This window comes from Lepidochelys kempii, chromosome 3 (genome assembly GCF_965140285.1).
Source record: "Lepidochelys kempii isolate rLepKem1 chromosome 3, rLepKem1.hap1, whole genome shotgun sequence".
Taxonomy (NCBI): Eukaryota; Metazoa; Chordata; order Testudines; family Cheloniidae; genus Lepidochelys; species Lepidochelys kempii.
Window position 1 is genome coordinate 16,596,969 of NC_136382.1, and position 21,174 is coordinate 16,618,142.

General features: G+C 44.1%; 2 protein-coding genes across 3 annotated transcripts in view; both read left to right on the plus strand.

Annotated features, from left to right (window-relative positions):
• The window catches only part of SLC25A27 (solute carrier family 25 member 27), a 28,215-nt gene extending 24,024 nt beyond the window's left edge, over positions 1-4,191 (plus strand). For both annotated transcript variants that reach the window (XM_073335801.1, XM_073335802.1), the window contains exon 9: positions 1,935-4,191. In XM_073335801.1, coding sequence (XP_073191902.1) covers positions 1,935-2,006 — 72 coding nt within the window. In that variant the 3' untranslated portion in view covers positions 2,007-4,191. The remainder of the gene's footprint in view (positions 1-1,934) is intronic.
• A 1,939-nt stretch (positions 4,192-6,130) lies between these two features.
• Positions 6,131-20,102, plus strand: TDRD6 (tudor domain containing 6). Its single transcript, XM_073335795.1, has 5 exons — positions 6,131-12,914; positions 13,427-13,545; positions 14,456-14,545; positions 15,442-15,502; positions 19,374-20,102. Exons 1-5 carry the CDS (start codon positions 6,131-6,133, stop codon positions 19,451-19,453), a joined length of 7,134 nt encoding a protein of 2,377 aa, XP_073191896.1. The 3' UTR covers positions 19,454-20,102.
• Positions 20,103-21,174: the final 1,072 nt, after the last annotated feature.

The following is a 21,174-nucleotide window of genomic DNA, read 5'->3' on the forward strand; positions in this document are numbered from 1 at the left end:
GAACGAAATAGTTTGTAATGCAGTGTTGTACAACTACAGGGGTTCCTTCAATGCATCAAGACCCTTATCCTGCCAGGTGCTGAATGCCTTCAATTCCCATTGACTTTGCTGAGAACTGAAGTTGGAGCGCTTTGTAGGAGGCACTCAGCACCCTGCAAGATTGGGTCCTAAAACAGAATTAGAGAACTACACAGAACATCTTACAGCAATAATGATATTAAAGTATGTATTTCATAGTCCTTTGTTGCATTCACTGTATCGTTAAACTTGGAAAATATTAATATGAGGTTTTAAAAATGAATTAAATTAGTGTGCATTCTTAGTACACTAGTCATTTAAATCTGGAGGCATGAACCCAAGCATTGCCTCCAGTTACATGGAAAGACTGGTCTCTGTGTTTAAATACCTTCATGATAGGCACTGTAACTCCTTAGCTAGATTAGAGTTCTCATTTATTCACTTCACCAACCACATTGGCTGACATGACCGTCAGTGTTCGTTCAGAAGTGGTCCCAGGCCTGGAGTAATAGGGATGTTGCAGATCAAGATTGATGTGTACTGACAGAGGTTTGTGTCTCATTATGTGCCTGCCTTCATTCATCCTGAATTGTCAAGTTCTCAGATCTCATAAGCCACATGCTTGTCTACACAGGGAAGCAGACAGGCATAGCTATAGCAGGATAATTATTCTGCTAAAGCTATGTCAGTGTAACTCTCTGTGTGGACACTCTATTCCAAAATTAATGTGACTTTTTTACTCTGCTTGCCCCAGTCTTCTTGTCCAACCACTCTCACCTCCCCCAGGCTCCTTGTCCCAGTCTCCCTGCTCGGTCAGAGCCAGTCTCCCCGCTCGGTCAGAGCCAGTCTCCCCCTCTTCCGGGTCCTTGACCACTGTCAGTCTTTTACCCACTCACTTATTCTCAATCCCCTGGTTTCTTTTCCCCAGGTCCCAGACTCCTTTGCCAACCAGTCCCACTCCCACTGGCACTAATCTACTCCCTCCACTTCCCTTTCCCCCGGGGTCTGACGCTTGTTCTCTGCATTCAAGTCAAGGAGCTTCCTCCTTCAGGGTGCCTGGGCATTGGCAAAGAGAGCACAGGAAAGAAAATCTTTCTGCTCTCAGTTCCTGTGCCTGGTATCACAGCAGCTGGAAAGAACAATTGCAAGGAAAGTCCTGCTCAGCTACTGCATCCCTGGGCTGGACTATGTCCAGTACAGATGGAATCTTCAGAGAATTTAGCAGCCAAACTCTAACAAGTCTCTACTGAGCATGTGCCAACTGAGATTTTTTTCAAAGGTTTATAATTTGGCCAAATTTTGTGTGTTTTTTTATGGGGGAAAAAAGCAAAAGCACACCACTGACACAGACAGGCACCTTGTCAAATTTCAGTTCCTTTCTCCGAAGTATGTTGGTACATAGGCGCCTCGCCTTGACTCCGCCCCTGCCCCCATTCCAACCCCTTCCCCAAAGTCCCCGCCCCAACTCTGCCCCCTCCCTGCCCCTATTCAGACTCCAGCCCCGGAGCACCCATGGAGTCAGCATGTATTGTTGGTATGAGTGTTGCTGATCTAAACAGTTGTAAGAATTTCTTTAACATGGGCAAAACTATGTATTTTCCCCTAATTTTATTTTTGGAAACTGCTGAACAATTGTTGCTGAAATTTTCTGAAAATATTCAGCCTGCAGCGTGGAAAATTTCAGCCCAAAGGGTTACATTTTAGCAAAATAAATTGGAAAGAGGGTCTTATGGGAGAGGTTGGGCAACCTTAACTATAGGCAACATATGACACCCTCCATAAACTTCTTATAATCTAGCTAAGACAAAGACTTTAATATAGTTATGTATTTATCCCTGTTAAACTGGCTAATGAATACTTACTAAAATGTTACCTCTGTTCTTAGTTTGTAATAAATTGTATGGTTACTTTTGCAGGCTCCTTGGTCATTGGTATTCTGGCTTACCTATGAACAAATCAGAAGGATCTGTGGAGTTAGTTCTTTTTAAGATCTTGAAAGCATATACTAATAATCACATAACAAATAAAACAGAGTTGGAAATCCAGCAGATCATCAATAAAACACTCCATCCCTAAGGAAACTGGTTATTTTAGGAGACTGGCAATAGTCTCTCACCTTTACGTCATCACTTCAAATTCAGTCTGGTTGATAGTGATTTAATATTACCTTCTGATTGCCACTTGACAGATTACAGTACAGTAAAACCTGCCAAGAGTGACCACTCATGGGAGTTAGCAAAAGTGGTCTCTTGTAAGAGATGGCCACTCTTCAAAGGTTTGCACACGGGAGAGCGTTGGCTGCTGGCCCAGTGCCCCGCTTGGCCATTCTCACCAGCAACAGTGCAGAAGTAAGGGTGGCATGGTATGGTACACTAGATCCCTACTGATAGGCAAAAATCAGTTTCTCCTACAGGTTTGTTTTTATGAATGGGAGTAAGAAAATGTGGTCACTGGTTGCAGATGACAGGTCATCCCTCTTTACAGTTTCTTCGCAGTTAAATTATAGGGGGAAAACTTTCTGTGTCCTCTACAAGTAGTTGCTTGTGACAGGGTGGTCTCTCTTCGGAGGTGGTTGCTAAAGCAGTATATAGAATTGGTGGTCTCAATGGCATAACTGTCTATGACAAAAAGCACAACTCCACCTGGCAATAAGTGTCAGCCATGCTGGAAGATTCAGGAAAGGCAAAACAACTTACTAAGCAAGTACACTAAATTACCTTTTTAATCCTAGAGAGAGGGCTCCTGTAGCTAAGGATGAGACTTGATTGAGCTCTAGATACTTCTATAGAATGTACGTTTTTAATCGTGCATTATACATGTTCTGTGGATAAATAAAAGACTCAAGTGTAAATTTTGCAGCCTTTCATTAGAATTAGACAAACACACAGATGTACACAATAAAGGAAAATACATCTCCTGTAGCTACCTCTTCATTAGAGGTGTGTCATTTTTTAGCAAACCAAGCATTAAGTACTAGGTGCTGTAATAAGTTAATACAGTAGATTCAGCTGTGAAGACTTGGCCGCAGATAAGTTTGATATAACACGTGAAAGGAATTGATAGGTTCAACTTATTTCTCAATGGATGTATACCCTCTTCACACCACCACTACCTGTTTGAATCATAGAATATCAGGGTTGAAAGGGACCTCAGGAGGTTATCTAGTCCAACCCCCTGCTCAAAGCAGGACCAATCGCCAACTAAATCATCTCACATGATGTTTGGACACACTACTGTGCTACTGGTGAAATTCACCAGTACAGAGGGAATCATAATGATTAGAGACTGAAGATCTTTTGGACAGGTGTCTTTTGAGAATCCCAGTGGTACATTAGCAGGTCAGCACTAATTTGTACCAGCAGAGGTTTGTGTAAAAACATGTATAGTACCTGCCCTCAGTTTGCCTAGATCTTACTGGATTCTCTTTCATAACCACAAAATATTTTCAACCTACAAATGGTTAAATGATGTTATGAATATTTTGAGTATCTTAATCAGGGTGGATGGAAACTGAACAACATCCTGCAATGGGAGGATCAAAACTGTAGCCTGTCTAACCAGACACCCTCCAAATGCTGTCTGGATTTCAGAGGAGGGGGAGGATACGACCAGCTGACACTAGCCAGCATTTGGATAGTGTGCTGGAACACAAAGTCCAATCCTGCTCTGAAAAATTGCTCTGTAAAAATGTAAAGTCCCATGTTCATGTCTCAGTGTCTTTGATGTCAAATGTTTTCTGTTCATAAGCAGAATTTTTTTTTCTAACTGTCCTGAAAACTCAACCTGAGTTCCTTATTTCTCACACATCATCACAATCAATAATAAATCTGTGGGCAAAATTCTGCCCTCACCTTCAGTGGCCCTGCAAGTCTGACCACCCAAGTAGATGTAACTGTGGATACACATAGGTAGTTATCTCTTCAGATGCTATTTTAATGATCACTTTTCAGTGTATTACAGCATTTTGATGAAAGACACTGTTTGGCTCTTACTAAAGTTATACCTAGGCAAGAAATATTTAAGGAAGAAACATAGTGCTTAATAAAGTTTAATATTGATGGCAGGAATCTGGCATGCTTTATGTTTACAAATGAATTAAAATATAAGTATTAAAAGATGTGCCAAATTAAGTGCCAAATATACTGATGTACAGTAATAAACACCCATGCCGCAAAGTTCAAACGTAGGTGCCCAAAGTTAGACACTCAAATCCAGTAGACATCTGAATAAATTGTCTGATGTTCAGCAATGTAAAGTGACTATAATTCTTATTGACTTCGGTGGGAAACTAAGCATCTCTGAAAATCAGGCCACTCTTATTTAGGTGCTTTGTTTTAAACACCTATGTTTGATTTTTTTTTTTTTTGGTGTACATTTATATGTAAGGCTACGATTTTTTCACAGAGGTTATGGAAGTCATGGAATCTGTGACTTCCAATGACCTTCAGTGACCTCCACGACTACAGCCTGTGGCAGCCAGGAGCAGCAGGGTCTCCCTGCCTGCAGGGAGATGCAGGCAGCAGGGGGCCTACCCAGAACTCTGGGTTGCTGCGGGCAGCGGGGGTATCCCAGAGCTCCTGGGTGGCAGGGGGATCCTCGAGCTCTAAGCCCCGACAGGATATTTTTAGTAAAAGTCATGGACAGGTCATGGGCTTCCATGAATTTTTCTTTATTGCCCATGACTTTTACTAAAAATATTTGTGACAAAATCTTAACCTTGTTTACACATATTACTTGGTCAACATTGTCAATTATGTAGTATATCACATTTCTTGAAACACTACATTTTAAAATGTGTTTAGACCTGCTGGCCTCATTTCTGAGCTGCATTCCCTCTCTATGCCACAGGAATGCAGATAGATCATCCTAACTAGAATTCCCCAGGCTAAGGATGACTCCCTGGAGAACACAGGAGTGGTGTAATACCTTTATACTCATTTGCCCCAGTTCAGCCCTGCTGCAGGGGTATATCAGGGGCAGCTCTGGGGTACACACAGTTCTGTGCATTGGCTATTCTGGGACGGTGCAGTGGCCCACAGACAGATGTGGGAAGCTGTTTAAGTTACAGCTGTCCCCATCCTGCTAATTTGCAAAATTACTTTATGACACCTAATGGCTAATATTAGGAGCTTATTGTCCTGTGGTTTAGGGGAGCTGGGCTTAGCACCCAGCCCTCGGTTTGTGTGCCTTAGAGAAATTTTACATGCTAACCATGTGCTCCAGCTAGTAGAGGTGTAACACAGATTGCATCCACACCGAAACATGCTCCCAACTGTGCACTGCCATCACAACCACTGTTTGAACTGAGCAGCTGGGTGCGGCCCACAGACAATTCCCAGCATGCAGCACTTAACCCTGAGCCCAAACTGCAACTTACAGAGACAGGTCCCAGCATAAAATGCTTCACCCTGAGCAATATGTAGTGACAGGTCCCAGCATCCAACACTTCACCTTGACCTCAAGGAGTCTGTACTCAAGTCCCATAGCTTAATGCTTCACCCTGAGCCTGAGCTGCCTGAGACAGCTCCCAGCATGCAATGCTTGGTCCTCAGCCCACCTAGCCTGTAAAGGCAGCTCCCTCCCAGCATGCAATGCTCTCCCCTGATGTCAAGCAGCATGTAAACAAGTCCCGGCATGCTATGCTTCACTCTAGACCAGATGCCAGCCCCTAATGGCTTGCCTCGAGCCCCAGTAGCCTGGAGACACCGCTCAGGCCTCCGCCCGCCTATCCCGCACCAAGGGCCTGAGGGGTACTGCTGACCCTCACCCGCTCCCTTCCCCTCTGACGGTAAGGGCCGCCCAGCCCGTTCTTACCCCCCTCCTCCTGGGCAAAACAGACTGGACCAATGCGACCTCCCTCCTGACACAGACTTCATTCGTTTAACGGACGTTCTTTCCAGGGAGGCCCACGGACCACCCAACGGCGGCGGGAAGGGTCACGTGAGGAAGAAGAGCCTATAACAGTGGAGCGTAGCGGGCCGGCCTCGTGCCGGACAGTTGGGGGGGGGGGGTGGTCACGTGCCTCTCTACCTGCGGAACGGCCGCTAGCTCACTTCCCAGGGCGCTGTCGGTCGGTCGGTCGGTCGCTCTGAGGGGGCGGCCGCGCTGGGGGATGTGCTCCGTGCAGGGGATCCCCAGTCCCGGCACCACCGTCAGCCTGAGGGTCTCCTTCGTGGACGTCCACCCGGAGGTGCCGCTGGTGCGGCTGTGGGGCCTGCTGGGCGAGCGCCGGGAGGAGTATGCCCGCCTGCACCAGGACATCCAGGCTAAGGCCGGTCCGCGCCTGGTCGGCGCCCCGGGAGCCATCTGGCCGGCGGCGGGGGCCGGGCTGTGCCCGGGGGATCTGTGCCTGGTGGAACTGGGGGATCATTGGCACCGCTGCCGGGTCGTGAGCCGCCAGGGCCAGCACTGCCGAGTCTTCCTGCTGGACGAGGGTCGCACGGTGACGACCGGCGCCTACTACCTGGCTCGGGGCGGGGACGAATTCTTCCACCTGCCCTCCGAGGTGCTGGGCTGCGTGCTGGCCGACCTGGTGCCGCCGGGAGCCGGGGCGGGCGGGGCGGGCGGCGGGGAGCAGCCGGCCGCCAGCTGGACGGCGGGCGCCCTGGAGTTCCTCGGCTACCTGCAAGCCAAGCAGGTGTCGGGGCTGGTGCGAGAGGTGCTGATGCCGCAGCGCCTGGTCCTGCTCGAGCTGCCTTGGCTGCTGGCCCAGATGCACCATTTGGGCCTGGCCAAGCAGGTCACTCCCAGCTGCTTCCGCGCCCTGCTCAAGCGCTGCCTGGCGGCGCCCCGCCTGCTCGGCCAGCCCAAGCCGGAGCCCCCTGGCCCTACTTCAGCTACGCAGTACCCTGTGGCTACCGCTCCCCAGCCGGGCCCGGACGCCCTGGATTTCTTCTACCCACGACTTCAGCTGGGGGTGACTGAGCCGGTGCTGGTGACCCAGATCTCCGACCCGCACCGCGTCTATTGCCAGCTGCAGAGCCTGTCCCAGGAGATCCAGCGCCTCTCGGACTCCTTGCACCAGATGTACGAGACGGCGGTCAGGTGGGAGCAGGATCCGCTACCCAAGCCGGGCTCTCCTTGCGCCGCACGCGGCGTAGACGGCCGCTGGTACCGCGCGCTGTTGCTGGAGATCTTCCCCGGGGAGCAGAGTCGGTTGGTGGCCCAGGTGATCTGTGTGGACTACGGCAGGAAGGAATTTGTCACCGGGGCTAACCTGCGCCGCCTGCCCGTGGAGTGTTTCCGCATGCCGGTAGTGACTTACCCGTGCGCCCTGCAGGGTATCTCGGACGGGGGCTGCGGCTGGTCCCGCTCCCAGCTCAGCGGGCTCAAGGCGCTGCTGCTGGGCAAGGCGGTGAGCGCCCGCATCGAAGCCTACAGCCCCTTCGAGCACCTCTACTACGTGAACCTGTACGGGGAGAAGGGCCTCAACCTGAACTGCCTCTATGGGGTGCAAACCCGCTGTCTGGCCCACAGCCTGCTGCAGGGCGGCCAGGGAGCGCAGGAGCAGCCGAAAGAGGAGGACACCGACCCTCCTAAGGAGCCGGGGCCGCCGCCGCCAGACAGACTCCTTGCAACTGCGGCTCAGAGGGACCCGGCCGCTGCCCACCTACCAGGCGTGCGGCTGAAGGTGGGAGTGTTTTACGATGCCCAGGTGTCCTTCGTCCGAGACCCCTCTGAGTTCTGGCTGCGGCTGAAGGAGCACCTGCTGCCTTTCAGCCAGCTGATGCGGAGCATGAGCGACTTCTACTCCCCAGCCCAGAAGCTGGACGGCATCGTCCTGGAGCCCCAGCCGAGATCCCTGTGCTGCGCCAAGTGGAAGGAGAACGCCTACTATCGGGCCATTATCACAAGGGTGCTGCGGAATGGGGTGGAAGTGCACCTGGTAGATAGAGGCAACAGGGAGATCTTGGACTGGTATAAGGTGAAGGAGCTGCTGCCTCAATTCAGGGAGCTGCCTGCTGTAGCTCTGAAGTGCTGTTTGGCAGATGTTTCTCCCCTGGGAGAGGCATGGAGTAAAGAGTCTGTGGCTCACTTTAAAAGGACAGTGCAGAGCAAAGAGCTGGTGATCCAGGTGTTGGCTACGCAGGGTGACAAGCATGTGATTGAAGTTCTTGACCAGTCTCAAACGGGGGAGAAAAATATAAGCAAAATCTTGTCCCAAGGAGGCTATGCAAAATTCCAGGGGGCTGAGATTCCAGAGGCTCTTCAGAAGTTATCTGCTCAGTCTCTGGGGCAGGATCCCAAAGAACGTGCTGGCGAGGGGGAGCTAGTGAGTTCAACAGCCAGGAGGAGTGGAATGCGATCCAAAACAATAAGAGACAACATAGTGCTGAATCCCTCTGTGCCTTTGACTGTCAAAGACCAGCCTACTGCAGAAACTTGCCATTTATCAAGTGACTCTGCTCCTGATGAAAAAAAAGTTAAGGGAAACCTAAATCTGCCCTCCTCTCTTACACAGTACTACTTGGAAATAAAACCAGGATCTCCTTATGAAGGTCAGCTGGAAGTTGGTAGTACAGTTCAGGTGGTAATATCCTATGTTGAAAGTCCTGGCTACTTTTGGTGTCAGTTGAGTAGCAACAACCAAGAACTTAAGACACTAATGGCTGAAATTCAAGATTATTGCAAGACTTCAACACAGCCACATCACTGGGCAAGTCCAGTGTGTTTAGCAAAGTATTCAGAGGATGAAAAATGGTACAGAGCTTTGATTATTAGTGGAGAGTATTCTACAGAACAGGTAGAAGTGATATATGTTGACTATGGGAACAAGGAGCTGGTTTCTGTAAAGAATCTCTGCTCAATTAATGCAAATTTTCTGAAATTAAAGGCTCAGGCTTTCAGATGCAGCCTTTACAATTTAATCCAACCAAATGGTCAGGATCCTTTTATTTGGGATGAAAAAGCAATCCTAGCTTTTCAGGAGTTTGTTGATGAGACAGCAGATCATTTGGAACTGAAGTGTACAATATTTGCTCTAGCTGCCATAAACAATAAAGAGCTGTTTAATGTTGTGGACTTAATTACGCCTTTTCAGAGTGTGTGCCATTTTTTAACCGAGAAAGGGTTGGCCAGACCTGTACCACCTCAAAAACCTCTGGCATCCTCTGTTCAGCTACACTCTTATTATTATTCTACACATGACATCAAAATTGGAAGTGAAGAAGAGATTTATGTAACACATGTTGACAATCCATGGAAATTTTACTGCCAACTTGCCAGAAGCGCAAATGTTCTAGAACAGCTCACAAATAACATTGGTCGACTAAGCAAAGTAATGCACAGTTTAAAAATGTCACAAAACCCTGGAAACCTGTATCTTGCAAGGTACACTGACAATCACTTGTACAGAGGAGTAGTTTTGAAAACCAAGCCTAATAAGGAAGTCTTCTTTGTAGACTTTGGGAATATACAGGTGGTAAAGAAAGAAGACTTGATTCCTATACCCAGCGATGCATACGATATCTTGCTTTTGCCAATGCAAGCCATAAAATGTTCACTATCTGATATCTCTAATATACCAAAAGAAGCTACCACATGGTTTGAAACCGCTGTCTTGGATAAGCCTTTAAAGATGGTAGTGGTAGCAAAAGAATCTGATGGAAAGCTGATAGTTGAACTGTATGATGGCAATATTCAAATTAATGCAAAAATGAAAGAGGGTTTAAGCTTACCAAGAAATAGAGAGTCTAACAAATATGTAGGAAATGAAACTCTACATTCTAAAAACATAAATGCTAAAGAAGAGAGGAATGAAAACATGAAGTTATCAGCAACATACATGAGAAAGTCTGAGAATAGAACTTGGAGATCTGAAATCCAAGGAGAGGAGCGCAATACCAAAACCAATTTTGTATGTAAGGATGTAAAACACTTCGAACCTGCTGCAAAAAGAGAGTTGTCAACCAAATTTCTAGGATCTGTGGAAAGATTTAACACTAACAAAGATTTTCCCTCAACAAGTACTCCCTTAGTGGGTAAAAAAGTAGGTGAAAATAAATCTTTACCCTTTATAAAGAAAGAGAGAAAGTCTGATATTGTTAAACCTGATACTCTTAAAACTAGAAATCAAGGAGAAAATAGTACACTCTTTCCGCTTAAAAGCATATGTGACTTGCCTCCAAGGAACTTAGTGCCTGGTCTGAAAACTTTAGTATACATTTCTCATGTAAATAACCCTTCAGATTTTTATATCCAATTAGCAAGTGATGAGCCTCAACTTAACAATATTTCAGAAGGATTAAACAATAAAACAGGAACAGATAGTCTCAGTCAACAACAGTTGCAAGTAGGAGACTTAATTTGTGCAGTTTTTTCAGAAGACGGCTTGTGGTATCGAGCTGTAGTAAAACAGAAACTATCTGATGAACAGATCAGTGTACAATATATAGATTATGGCAACACTTCAGTAGTTAATGTTTGTGAAACAAATAGACTGCTTGAAAAATATTCATCAATTCCAATGATGAGTATTCATTCCTCGCTGGCTGGAGTTCAGTCTAAACAGCTTACAAATTGGACACACGAAGCAGTGAGTTATTTTTCAGAAAGAACAAGTGAAGTTCAAATAAACTGTGAATTTGTAGAGAAACTCAAAGACAGATGGGAAATTGTTCTCTATGATGAGCAAGGTATGATAGCAGTAGATTTGATTAATGAAACCTTTGCAACGAGAGAAGAATCTCAGTCAACAGAAGCACCTGACAGGAGAGAGAGTGGTGCTGATGTGGCAAATCAGTGTGAACCTCTGCCTTCTGATGAGAAAAATAAAGCTTCTAGTATAACGGACACTAAATCATTCTTCTGGAAGACTCCAGAGGTAGCTCAGATTGTAGAAACCTATGTCACTGTTGTAAAGGGTCCAGAATACTTTTGGTGTCAGATGGCTGATCCAGAAAATATAAACTACTTAAAAAAAAAACTACAGGAAACTGGAGAACTTGAAATAAGCAGTGTGGATGACTTCAGATCTAGTATTAGAAGTGGTGATATTTGCATAGCAAAGTATAGTGAAGATGGAAAACTTTACAGAGCAAAAGTTAGCAGCATAAAAGGTAACAACCTAACTGTGAGACATGTGGATTATGGATCTGAGGAACTTGTTGGCAGAGAGATGATTAGACAAATTCCTGATCAATTGCTTACAATACCTATGCAAGCATTTCCATGCTGTCTGTCTGGATTTAATTCCCCAGAGAGTTCATGGAGTAATGAAGCAAAAGACAAGTTTTATGACATGACTGCAGAATATTTACTAGAGGTCACAATAATGGAAATACAAAAGGATAGATCTTCTGAAATTCCCTTATCTGTTGTTAAACTGGAATGTAATGGAAAAAACATTAATGAGGAGATGAAATGTTTTTGGAAGCATAACACTGATACGACTTTGGCAAACATTCAGAACACGTTCAGTGAAAAGAATGAGGGTCCAGGGACAGATAATACAGATGCTGTTTGCCTTGAAAAAGCTGCGGCTTCTACTGGAGATGCTGAGCAAGAAAATAGTGCTCTGCAGGATGCTTTACTCTGTGCAGAACCATTCCACCTGACAGACAATGGATGTCTAAATACTGCAGAAATTGAAGAAAAAGTGAGTCTCAAAACTGCTGATGAGCATCAGACCAATTTTGAAATACTTAATAAAGTAGAGAATCCTTTATTGGAAAAAGAGAGCGATAGCAAAACAAAGGTATATGCAGAACCAAAAACATCTGAATCACAGCTTCTTGCCAATAGTGGAGCAAAGGACTTAGTTCTTGAGCCATTTGAAGCACAGTTCTTGGAGGATGACGAACTCAAAGCAGAGATGTTAGAATTATCACTTAGAGTACAATCTTTCCTGGGTGAAGAAAGAAAGGAGCTGTTGGAACTTCCATCAGCTGAGGTGCAGCCTTCCCTGGGTGAGAATGAGAAGCTGTTGGAAATGGAGCAGTTACAAACGCACTCCTCACTTGACGAACTGAAAAAGCTCTTACTGGAGCTAGAGTCACTTGAAGGGCTAGAGTCACTCGAAGGGCACCCTTTCTTGGGTGGCAAAACAAAAGAAGAGGTGCTGGAAGTGGAGTCACTAAAAATGCAGACTTCCTTGACTGATGAAACAAAGGAAAAATTGTCAGAAGTGGAATCACTCCAAATACAGCTTTTGGATGATGAAACGGGGGAGCTAATGAAACTGAAATCCCTTGAAGTGTCACCTTCATTTAGTAATAGAGAGAATTGGTTGGAAATGGAGTCGTCACTTGAAATACAGCCTGAATGTGGTGATGAAAGAGGGAAACTATTTGAACTGATACCATGTGAGGTACAGATTTCCTTGGGTGAAGAAACAAAGGAGAGTGTGGATTGGGACTTGGACTTGCTTGAAGTTCATCAAATGAAAGCTGTACCAACTGAGTTGGAAGTGGAGTCTTCCCTAGTAAAGACTTTACTTCGTAATGGAGCCAGGAAGGAGCTGGAACCAGAGACGCACAAAGTACAATCTTTGCTTGGTGCTGAAAGAAAAGAGGAATTGGAACTGGTGCCATCTGAGGTGCAGGCTTCTCTTGGTGATGAAACAAGGAAGGACCTGTTAGAGTTGGAATCATCTCTTTTAGAGCTTTCTGCAGATAAGTTTTCATTCCCCAAAACTGACTTTAAAAAGCAAATGTCTACTTGCCCTGTAGAGCTTTGTGATGTAGGACAAGCTGACAGCAGAGGTGAAAAATGTAAGAAATGGCTAACTTTGCAAGAGAAGAGTTGTGCAGAACCGATGAAACCAGACTTGCATGAAGTGTTCAGAGAGTATAAAAATACTCTTGTGAGTGGAGAGTCCTTGAGGCATAAGCCCTCCGATGAAGAAGAAATTGAAATAAGAGGAAAGCAGGATGTAACTTTAGCTGGTCATGATGCAGGTATATACCTTAATTATTTTAAAGATAGACTCAAACTGTACAGCACAGTAACATTTTGTTTTAAAAAATCAACAGTTGCAAATGCAAAATTTAGCTTAAATGTTTATAAAATATTTGACTGGGGTGTGTTTTGGAGAAGAAATTAATTCTAATGTTAAGATTAGACGTGGGGAGGGGATGGGGAAATGAGGTCTGTGAGGTAAGATACATAAAAAGTGCTATAGTTTAAAGGAATAATATATGAACAGAGTGTTATGTGGTCTATGAGACACTCTTGATTTAGATCTATTCCACCCTTAAAACCTCTTGAATTCCTGGGTTTTAGTAATGAGTTAGCACTGCAAAATCTCCTGTAAAATGTGTCCATTACTAACTCTAACAAATAAGAGTAGTTTCTTACCTGCAAATAGAGACTGAAAAGGCAGCAGGCAGAGGCAGTTAAATACACTGACAGTTTTTAATCAAGTCTAAAACTGTTACAGCAAATTTTGGTGACATTTCAAATCTTGTAGAGCAAAGTGAGCATGCCTGTAATCTAGAGGGGTTTGCTGTTGGCTCCAAATGTATGGTGTGGACATGTCTGAAGTGGTGTGAGGCTCGGATTTTGGAGATATCTGATGAAGGCACCAGGGTAAGTAGGACTTCAGAGCTCTCTCCATGTGTAGAAAAGATTCCATGTACATTAGAAATGCTTTGGTTGCTCCACGTGCATCCCACGTTCTCCAGACTCTCAGATTACTAGAGAGGTTACAGAGATTAAAATAGTTACAGTAGAACCTTAGCGTTACAAACGCCAGAGTTGTGAACTAATCAGTCAACCACACACCTCGTTTGGAACCGGAAGTACGCAATCAGGCAGCAGCAGAGACCACCACCCCACCCTACCCCCCACAAAAAAAGGCAGCAAATACAGTGCAGTAGTGGCTTAAATGCAAACTACTAAAAAAAAGAAAGGGAAAGCAGCATTTTTCTTCTGCATAGTACAGCTTCAAAGCCGTATTAAGTCAATGTTCAGCTGTAAACTTTTGAAAGAACAACCCTAACGTTTTGTTCAGAGATATGAACATTTCAGAGTTACAAACGATCTCCATTCTCAGAGTGTTTGTAATTCTGAGGTTCCACTGTAGTTAGTGTTGCTTGCTGCTTTTGGATTTCTAGAATACATAGTTACAGTTGCCTCTTATATTGGTAAATAGAGTTACTCAATGGAAATTCACTTGGTAAGTAGATGCCAGGAGGTGCCAATGTAAAGGTTTTCAAGAACTCTTCCTATTAAATCTCTGTTTCCTAGTCTGATTTTTGAATGGTTTTGAAGAGTAGCTGCAGACATCTGTTTATACACCTTAGACGAATAAATGTCTGAACCAGAAACTGAACACTATATACTCTTTTCTCCCTTCTTGCATTTTACAGGAATTGTATACTTAGTGTTTTACATGATATGCCAGTTGTGGACTTTTTTTCCATTAACATGTTGTGTTGTGTATTCTGTATAAACTGGTAGTGCCTACTAGACTAAGGTTAATGTTTTATCTATATAGGTTTTGAATCTCTCTAATGGCAATGAGGAGATAGTGAATCCTGAGAATGTTTGGAATGGTATTCCTGAAGTGACTAAGAGTCCATCTGAGGTACAGTGTTATAGCTCTTGGTAAATATTTGGGGAAACCTAATGGAGATAAAATATCCAGTATCTGGAATTTTGAGTTGTAATCTTTGTGTGATCATGAGGGATAACACCAACACCAACCCACCCAACCTTTATCTGGAAAATCTTGATGTTTATCAAAACTTTACCAAACTGCCTGATACACTGTAGCTTCTAAGTGACCCCTGTGGCCCTCCTTTTTTAAAACCTGAAGAGTGGAGTATAACTGGCTAGCCCTCAGCCAGTTACTTGGATAAGGAATATTATTATTTTGGGTTGTGTGAAACCCAGTTCCAGAAAACGGGTGATATTGAAAGTGAGTAAACACAGTGTTAAGCAGAAGAAATATCAGGAAGTGCAGAAAGCTGCTTATTGCTGTCAGACTTGACAGTTCTGAATAATGCTATTGGGGCATCAGTTCTGACAATATAGTGCTAACAAAGAGCTTAAAGAAACATTGCATAAGGAACAATGAAATATTTCATAACTATTTAGTAGTAGAAATGATCTTAAAGGGGTCTTGCATTTGTATTTTGCTTTGTGGACAGTGCTGTTATGGCAACACATACATCCAGGAACCTAATATTAAATTATGCCAGAGTCATTTGTCACAGATGCTGATTATTATGAAGAAGGGAGTGGAATCAATTTTCAGCTTCTTCATTCCTGCGACAGAAGCCTGGCTTGAAGAAATAAGATGGACACAAAGCCAGTTCTAGTGCTTGAGATAGGAAAATAATTCTCCTACTGATCATGAGTGAATACCTGAGTGTTAATGTAAAAACCAGTCTACTTTTAAATCAGATGCAAATACAAAAAGTTTTTTAGCAGTTGTGTTTTTGTCCCTTTCAGCAAAACCTGTTTTTGTTTCTGTTTTAGGCAGAGTTCCATGTGACAGATAACTTGCACTCCTTATCAGCGGAAGGCTCAGTGTTGAAAGGTAGTACTTAAATTTTATTTTCTAAACTCCTGCCATATGAAAAGTTCATTGTTAGTTGGATGTTAAGTACCTGTCTTATGCTTCAAAAGGCTAAAAGCATGATATTCTAGTATATTTTAAACAGAACTTCCAGCTGTGAAATGTGGTTGGACTAACTGGTCACTGTAGAATAATTTTCTGGGTTTTTCACTAGCAGGTACAGCACAGCCAGTAACAGTGCAAGACTCCCCATATTGCCATGTCTGGAAGGACTATCCCTAAGGGGAAATAATAGTTCTGTTTTCATGCCTGGTCAAATCATTGGCCTTTCGGTTGAGGCTTATCTCTTGGGTACTTTTCCACCTGGAGAATTGAACCATGATAACAAGTCGGGTCTTGTAGGCTCCCAAATCTTTGTAAAGTGGTAGTGACTGTCACATGAAAGTCTTTGTATCCATTACTGATCACCTGAGGCATGTGGTCTCTCTGTAGCTCTTCCTTTATTTTTGTTCTTTCTTACAAAAAAAGTACAAGAAACCTTATGTCATTCTGTTTTTTTTCTCTGAGATGATCGGGTTTAACTTGCCAACCTGTAGACTGATACTAGGAATAAAAAGCTTAGCTGGTGATACTTTCTTCCTGACTTTTTACAGTGCCTGAAAAGCTATTAGCTAATCTGCTTTTCTCATTTGAGTCAAAGGTGTATAGACCTTCCTACTACTAGCACCGGTTTACTTAAGTTTGTCTGGTGTATTGCCAGGATTGTGGGGTTTTTTTTTTTAATTTTTTTAATTTTTTCAGTAATGTAAGGTATCCTTGTTACAGAAGTTAGGAAATTGGCTTTTAAAGATATGGACAAGTAAATTCTCTCCTGAGTCTTTTTGTTTGAAAGGTCACGTTGACAATTTATATGATAGACGGGAATGGTAGCACTGCCTATTATTATGATTGCCCAACACTTCCCATTATAAGACCATGTTTTCAGTTACTCCTAACTCTGCCAAACTTGGGCAAAGAAACTGAGACTGGGACAAAAACAAGCATGGGGAAGAGAGAGGGCTGGGACAAGGACTTGCTGGAGGGGACTGGGCAGAAGGGGTGAAGTATGGGGGTGGCATAGGCAGAAGAGTCTGTGACTACTAGAGCACACTCCCCTCCAGAGCCTGGAATGGAACCCAAGATTCGTGAGACTGACTCACTCTCACTGCAGTCAATAAATATTTGTGAAACACTCTGGCAAAGCATGTGTTTCATTGCCCTTTAGTGCTGGCAACCTACTACGGCAATCAGGAATTCCACTAGTTCAAGTGACTGAGATCTGTGGTGGATCAAAAGGAGATTAAAAGGTTCCACCACTGCTTATTGACACCTAGATGGATCACATGCCATATGAAGGAATTTCTAGTTTTTTTTCATTTGTTTTTTCTGAAAACCCAAGAAATTACACACAAAACTACATTGAAAAAATTGAGGCTGCAATGTCAAGCCCTCAAAAGTGAGGAAATGCCATGATTAAGGTGCAACCTTAATTTGGCCCCCTGCTGCATATACATTCTGATGGTCTTTAATTACATGATCACATTATTTTTTCCACAGGTCCTTTGCCTCATTCAGTGTACAGGGTGGTCTTGCTCTGGGGATGAATTAGGATTGTGTGGTAAAGGAGACGGTTGTCTGTAAGGTCCTGCATTATTTGTTGCAGAAGTTGAAAGGTGTGTAGTGAATGAGGCAGTGCATTGCAGAAAGAGAAAGTGGGTCCGGTGATTCAGGGAAGTGAATGCTACCCTGAAGAACCGGATTCTATCCTTGCCTGTGCCACAGAGTTCCTGTGTGATGCTGGGGTTACACTGGGGTGTTCTTAAACCAAACTTTCCACAGGCAGTCGCTAATTGTGTTCCTCATTTTCTGGATGCCCAAATTGTGGGCATGGTTTCTGATGTGTTGAGCTTTCACATCTTACTGAAATAAATGGGAGCTGTGCTGTGAACTTGTAGAGTGCTATATAATGCTAAGTACTCTGAAAAATCAGATCCTAGGTGTCTCAGGGCACCCAAAACTAGCTGATACCTTTGACCTTATTCTCTGTCTCAACTCGCCAGATGTAAAATGGGGATATTACCCCACCTTCCCAAGAGTGCCATATTGGAATTAATAATCCTGTCTTCAGAGCAGGGTATGAATAGTGTGCATTATATAGGGTGCGGAATGAGGATAAAATAAGATATTGAATATCTGATCATTGAGCACCATCCATCTTGTGCATAGAATGAAGCAGGGGTCCTGTGGAAACAATAGCATGTGATCATGTAATTAGACCGTTGGAATGCATGTGCACAAGGAGTGCACAGGTAACCGTCATGCTGGCATTTCCTAACTCTTGAGCATTTGACTTTTTAACTGTAATGTTCTATTAACAGTTTTTCTGTGCTTACAAAAAATTTATATGCGTGCATATGAGAGAGCAAGCGAGCTCTAATCAGAATATCTTAAAATCAAGTGTGTATAAGTCTGCAAATGGTGGCCGGTTCCCTTTCACTCAGTCCTGTTAATGACTGTTTTTTAACTTTAAAAAACCTTCAGATACAAACTCATCTATCCACAGAATGTCACAGTATCTGAATGTCTGATACAAACTGTACATGTTAATAGAATCAACATTTTATTGATAAAACACCATAGAGTCCTGGACTTTAAGGTCCGAAGGGACCATTATGATCGTCTAGTTTGACCTCCTGCACAACACAGGCCACAGAATCTCACCCACCCACTCCTGTAATAAACCCCTAACCTATGTCTGAGCTACTGAAGTTGTCAAATCATGGTTTAAAGACTTCAAGGTGCAGAGAATCGTCCAGCAAGTGACCCGTGCCCCACGCTGCAGAGGAAGGTGAGAAACCTTCAGGGCCTCTGCCAATCTGCCCTGGAGGAAAATTCCTTCCCAACCCCTAATATGATGATCAGCTAAATCCTGAGCATGTGGGAAAGACTCACCAGCCAGACACCCAGGAAAGAATTCTCTGTAGTAATTCAGATCCCACCCCATCTAACATCCCTTCACAGGCCATTGGGCATATTTACCGCTAATAGTCAAAGATCAATTAATTGCCAAAATTAGGCTATGCCCTCATACCATTCCCTCCATAAACTTATCAAGTTTAGTCTTGAAACCAGTTATGTCTTTTGTCCCCACTACTCCCCTTGAAAGGCTGTTCCAGAACTTCACTCCTCTGATGGTTAGAAACCTTCGTCTAATTTCAAGTCTAAACTTCCTGATGGCCAGTTTATATCCATTTGTTCTTGTGTCCACATTGGTACTGACCTTAAATAATTCCTCTCCCTCTCTGGTACTTATCCCTCTGATATATTTATAGAGAGCAATTATATCTCCTCTCAGCCTTCTCTTGGTTAGGCTAAACAAGCCAAGCTCTTTGAGGCTCCTTTCATAAGACAGGTTTTCCATTCCTTGGATCATCCTAGTAGCCCTTCTCTGTACCTGTTCCAGTTTGAATTCATCTATCTTAAACTACGTTTTTAAATATCTACTATGACTATTATGTTTGACCCCTGCAGGTGGAATGGGTTATCTCTTAAACTGAACAATACAACACAAAACTCGAGACAGTCTTGTAAACATTTCACCTTTGACTAAAGTTCCAGCTGCCTTAGTTAATAGTTAATCATTGTACACAATGGTCTTTCAACTGTGTAATCTTTGGGGTAAACTTAGTACAGGACCATGAAGTAGACAAAGTTGGTCTGAAATTGTACTACAATCTTTCAGACTATCAAAAAACATACAGGTCACGCTCTTTAATGACTGTTACTGCATAAGTATATTTTTGGATCTTCATGGTCCTATTCTTACCTCTGTCTTTCTCTCCTCTTTTCCTAGAAAAAAAGGCCAGCTGTGGCACAGATGTAATGGTTGATCCATATATGTTGTCCAGCAGTCCTGAAAATGCCACCGAGTAAGGCTTCTAGTTCACTAGTGTCATGTGTTGGAGAAGCAAAGTCTTATGAACATGTACTTCCCCGAGATATCTGAATTCTACAGTGTAGAAGTATTTTGAGCATGGTTTTCATACAGCTGTGCAAGTAATATCTAACTCGTATGTCATATTTCTGTAATGTGTTACACAAGTGTGAAGTGCTAACAAAATGCCTACATGGAATCTACAGATGTTTTGATAGTTCCAGCATGTAGTTTCTTAAAATTGTGCTGCCTTCATTTAAGTGAGAATTTGGGCAGCTCTTGACCAGTGGAGTTTCAGCTATTGAATGTTTTAGTCTGTTGTACCAATAGTTGTAATAACTAGATTGATGTTAAACTTTTTTGCATATGTAGATTGCTTAAGTCCTATATTTCTACTGGAACTATACTTGATTTAAGTTTGGGTTTGCTTAAATGAAGGTTACTCAGATGTATACAAACGACTGTACATTATGCAACACTGCTTTCTGATGAGCGCTGAGATTTCTTTGCTAGAATAGCTCTCCTAAAAAAAATGTGAGGATATTTTGCACCAGTTACTTTGAATGTTTTGTCCTCCTTTATGGTAAACAATATATACTTCAGTGTGAACTCTGCATTTATACTACTATACTAACAATAGAACAAGATGGAATAAAGCTGATGCTGGTGCATTGTTATCTGGTCTTGATCTTTTTGATTTCTCCACTACTTTCTTTAGTGTATAAGGAATACTTCCTTCATCTATAATTAATTGACTACAATCTGTTGGATGAACACCCTTTTTAAAAACAGGGCCAATAAGTACAGAGCACCCCAGGAATATTAAACATAAGAGGATAAGAACGGCCATACTGGGTCAGACAAATGGGTCCATCTATACTCCTGGGCCAATGCTGCGCCACTGCGCACATACAGAATTCATGTTCTCTGCAGATTTCTTTGCTTCCCCACAGAAAATGACAAGGAAGCCAGAAGAGTGGTCATGAAACCCTCCCCAGCAGTGTAGGCGTGTCGTTTTGGGCACCTGGAGCAGTTGGTGGAGAGGTAAATCACTGTGGAGAAGGGGCTGGGCAGACCCTGGCCGCTGACTCCTACCCTGTGCTGATCTCAGCTGCTAGTCCTGGCTGGGCTGCGGGGGCCGGGAAAGGACAGAACTTCCTCTTCCCTTACAAGGAGCTGCTGGGGCCAGGTCAGACCCACCCCCAGAACCCTCCCCTGACTGCAGGAAGCTCTGCACTCCCTCTTGCTGCATGCCCCTATCATTCATCCCACCTGCATCCAGACTCCCCATACCTAGAATCCCCACACACAGTCCCCTGCACTCAAACACTCACCATGCTGAGCCTCAGCCCCTGCATCTAGAGCCTTTCTGCACCTGAACCCCCCTCTCCCTCCACCCCCTGCCGAGCCTCACTTCCCACACTGGGACCCCGCCATCAAGGTCCTCCCCCCTGCATCCAGACCCCCACCCCACTGTGCCCAACCAGCTGCACCCGGACCTCCACCACACTAAGCCCCACTCCCCCAGCATCCCCTGTAGAGTCCCTCAACGAGCCCCTGTGCATCCAGATCCCCCACCAAACCACTCACACCCAAATTGCCCCACACAGAACCCTCTCACCCCGCACCTGGATCCCCCCGCACTAAACCCCTCCACACTTGTATCCTGCTGGGCTGAGCCTGCTTGCCCCACACCTGGATCGGGGGCCAGGGTTGAGCA

What these genes read in the sequence shown, in the direction of transcription:
- TDRD6 (XM_073335795.1), top strand. Translation starts at nt 6,131, where the DNA reads ATGTGCTCCGTGCAGGGGATCCCCAGTCCCGGCACCACCGTCAGCCTG. An exon ending in TTTAGCTGGTCATGATGCAG is followed by an intron (nt 12,915 to 13,426) that starts GTATATACCTTA and finishes CAAATCTTGTAG; the next exon opens with AGCAAAGTGAGCATGCCTGT. An exon ending in TATCTGATGAAGGCACCAGG is followed by an intron (nt 13,546 to 14,455) that starts GTAAGTAGGACT and finishes TTATCTATATAG; the next exon opens with GTTTTGAATCTCTCTAATGG.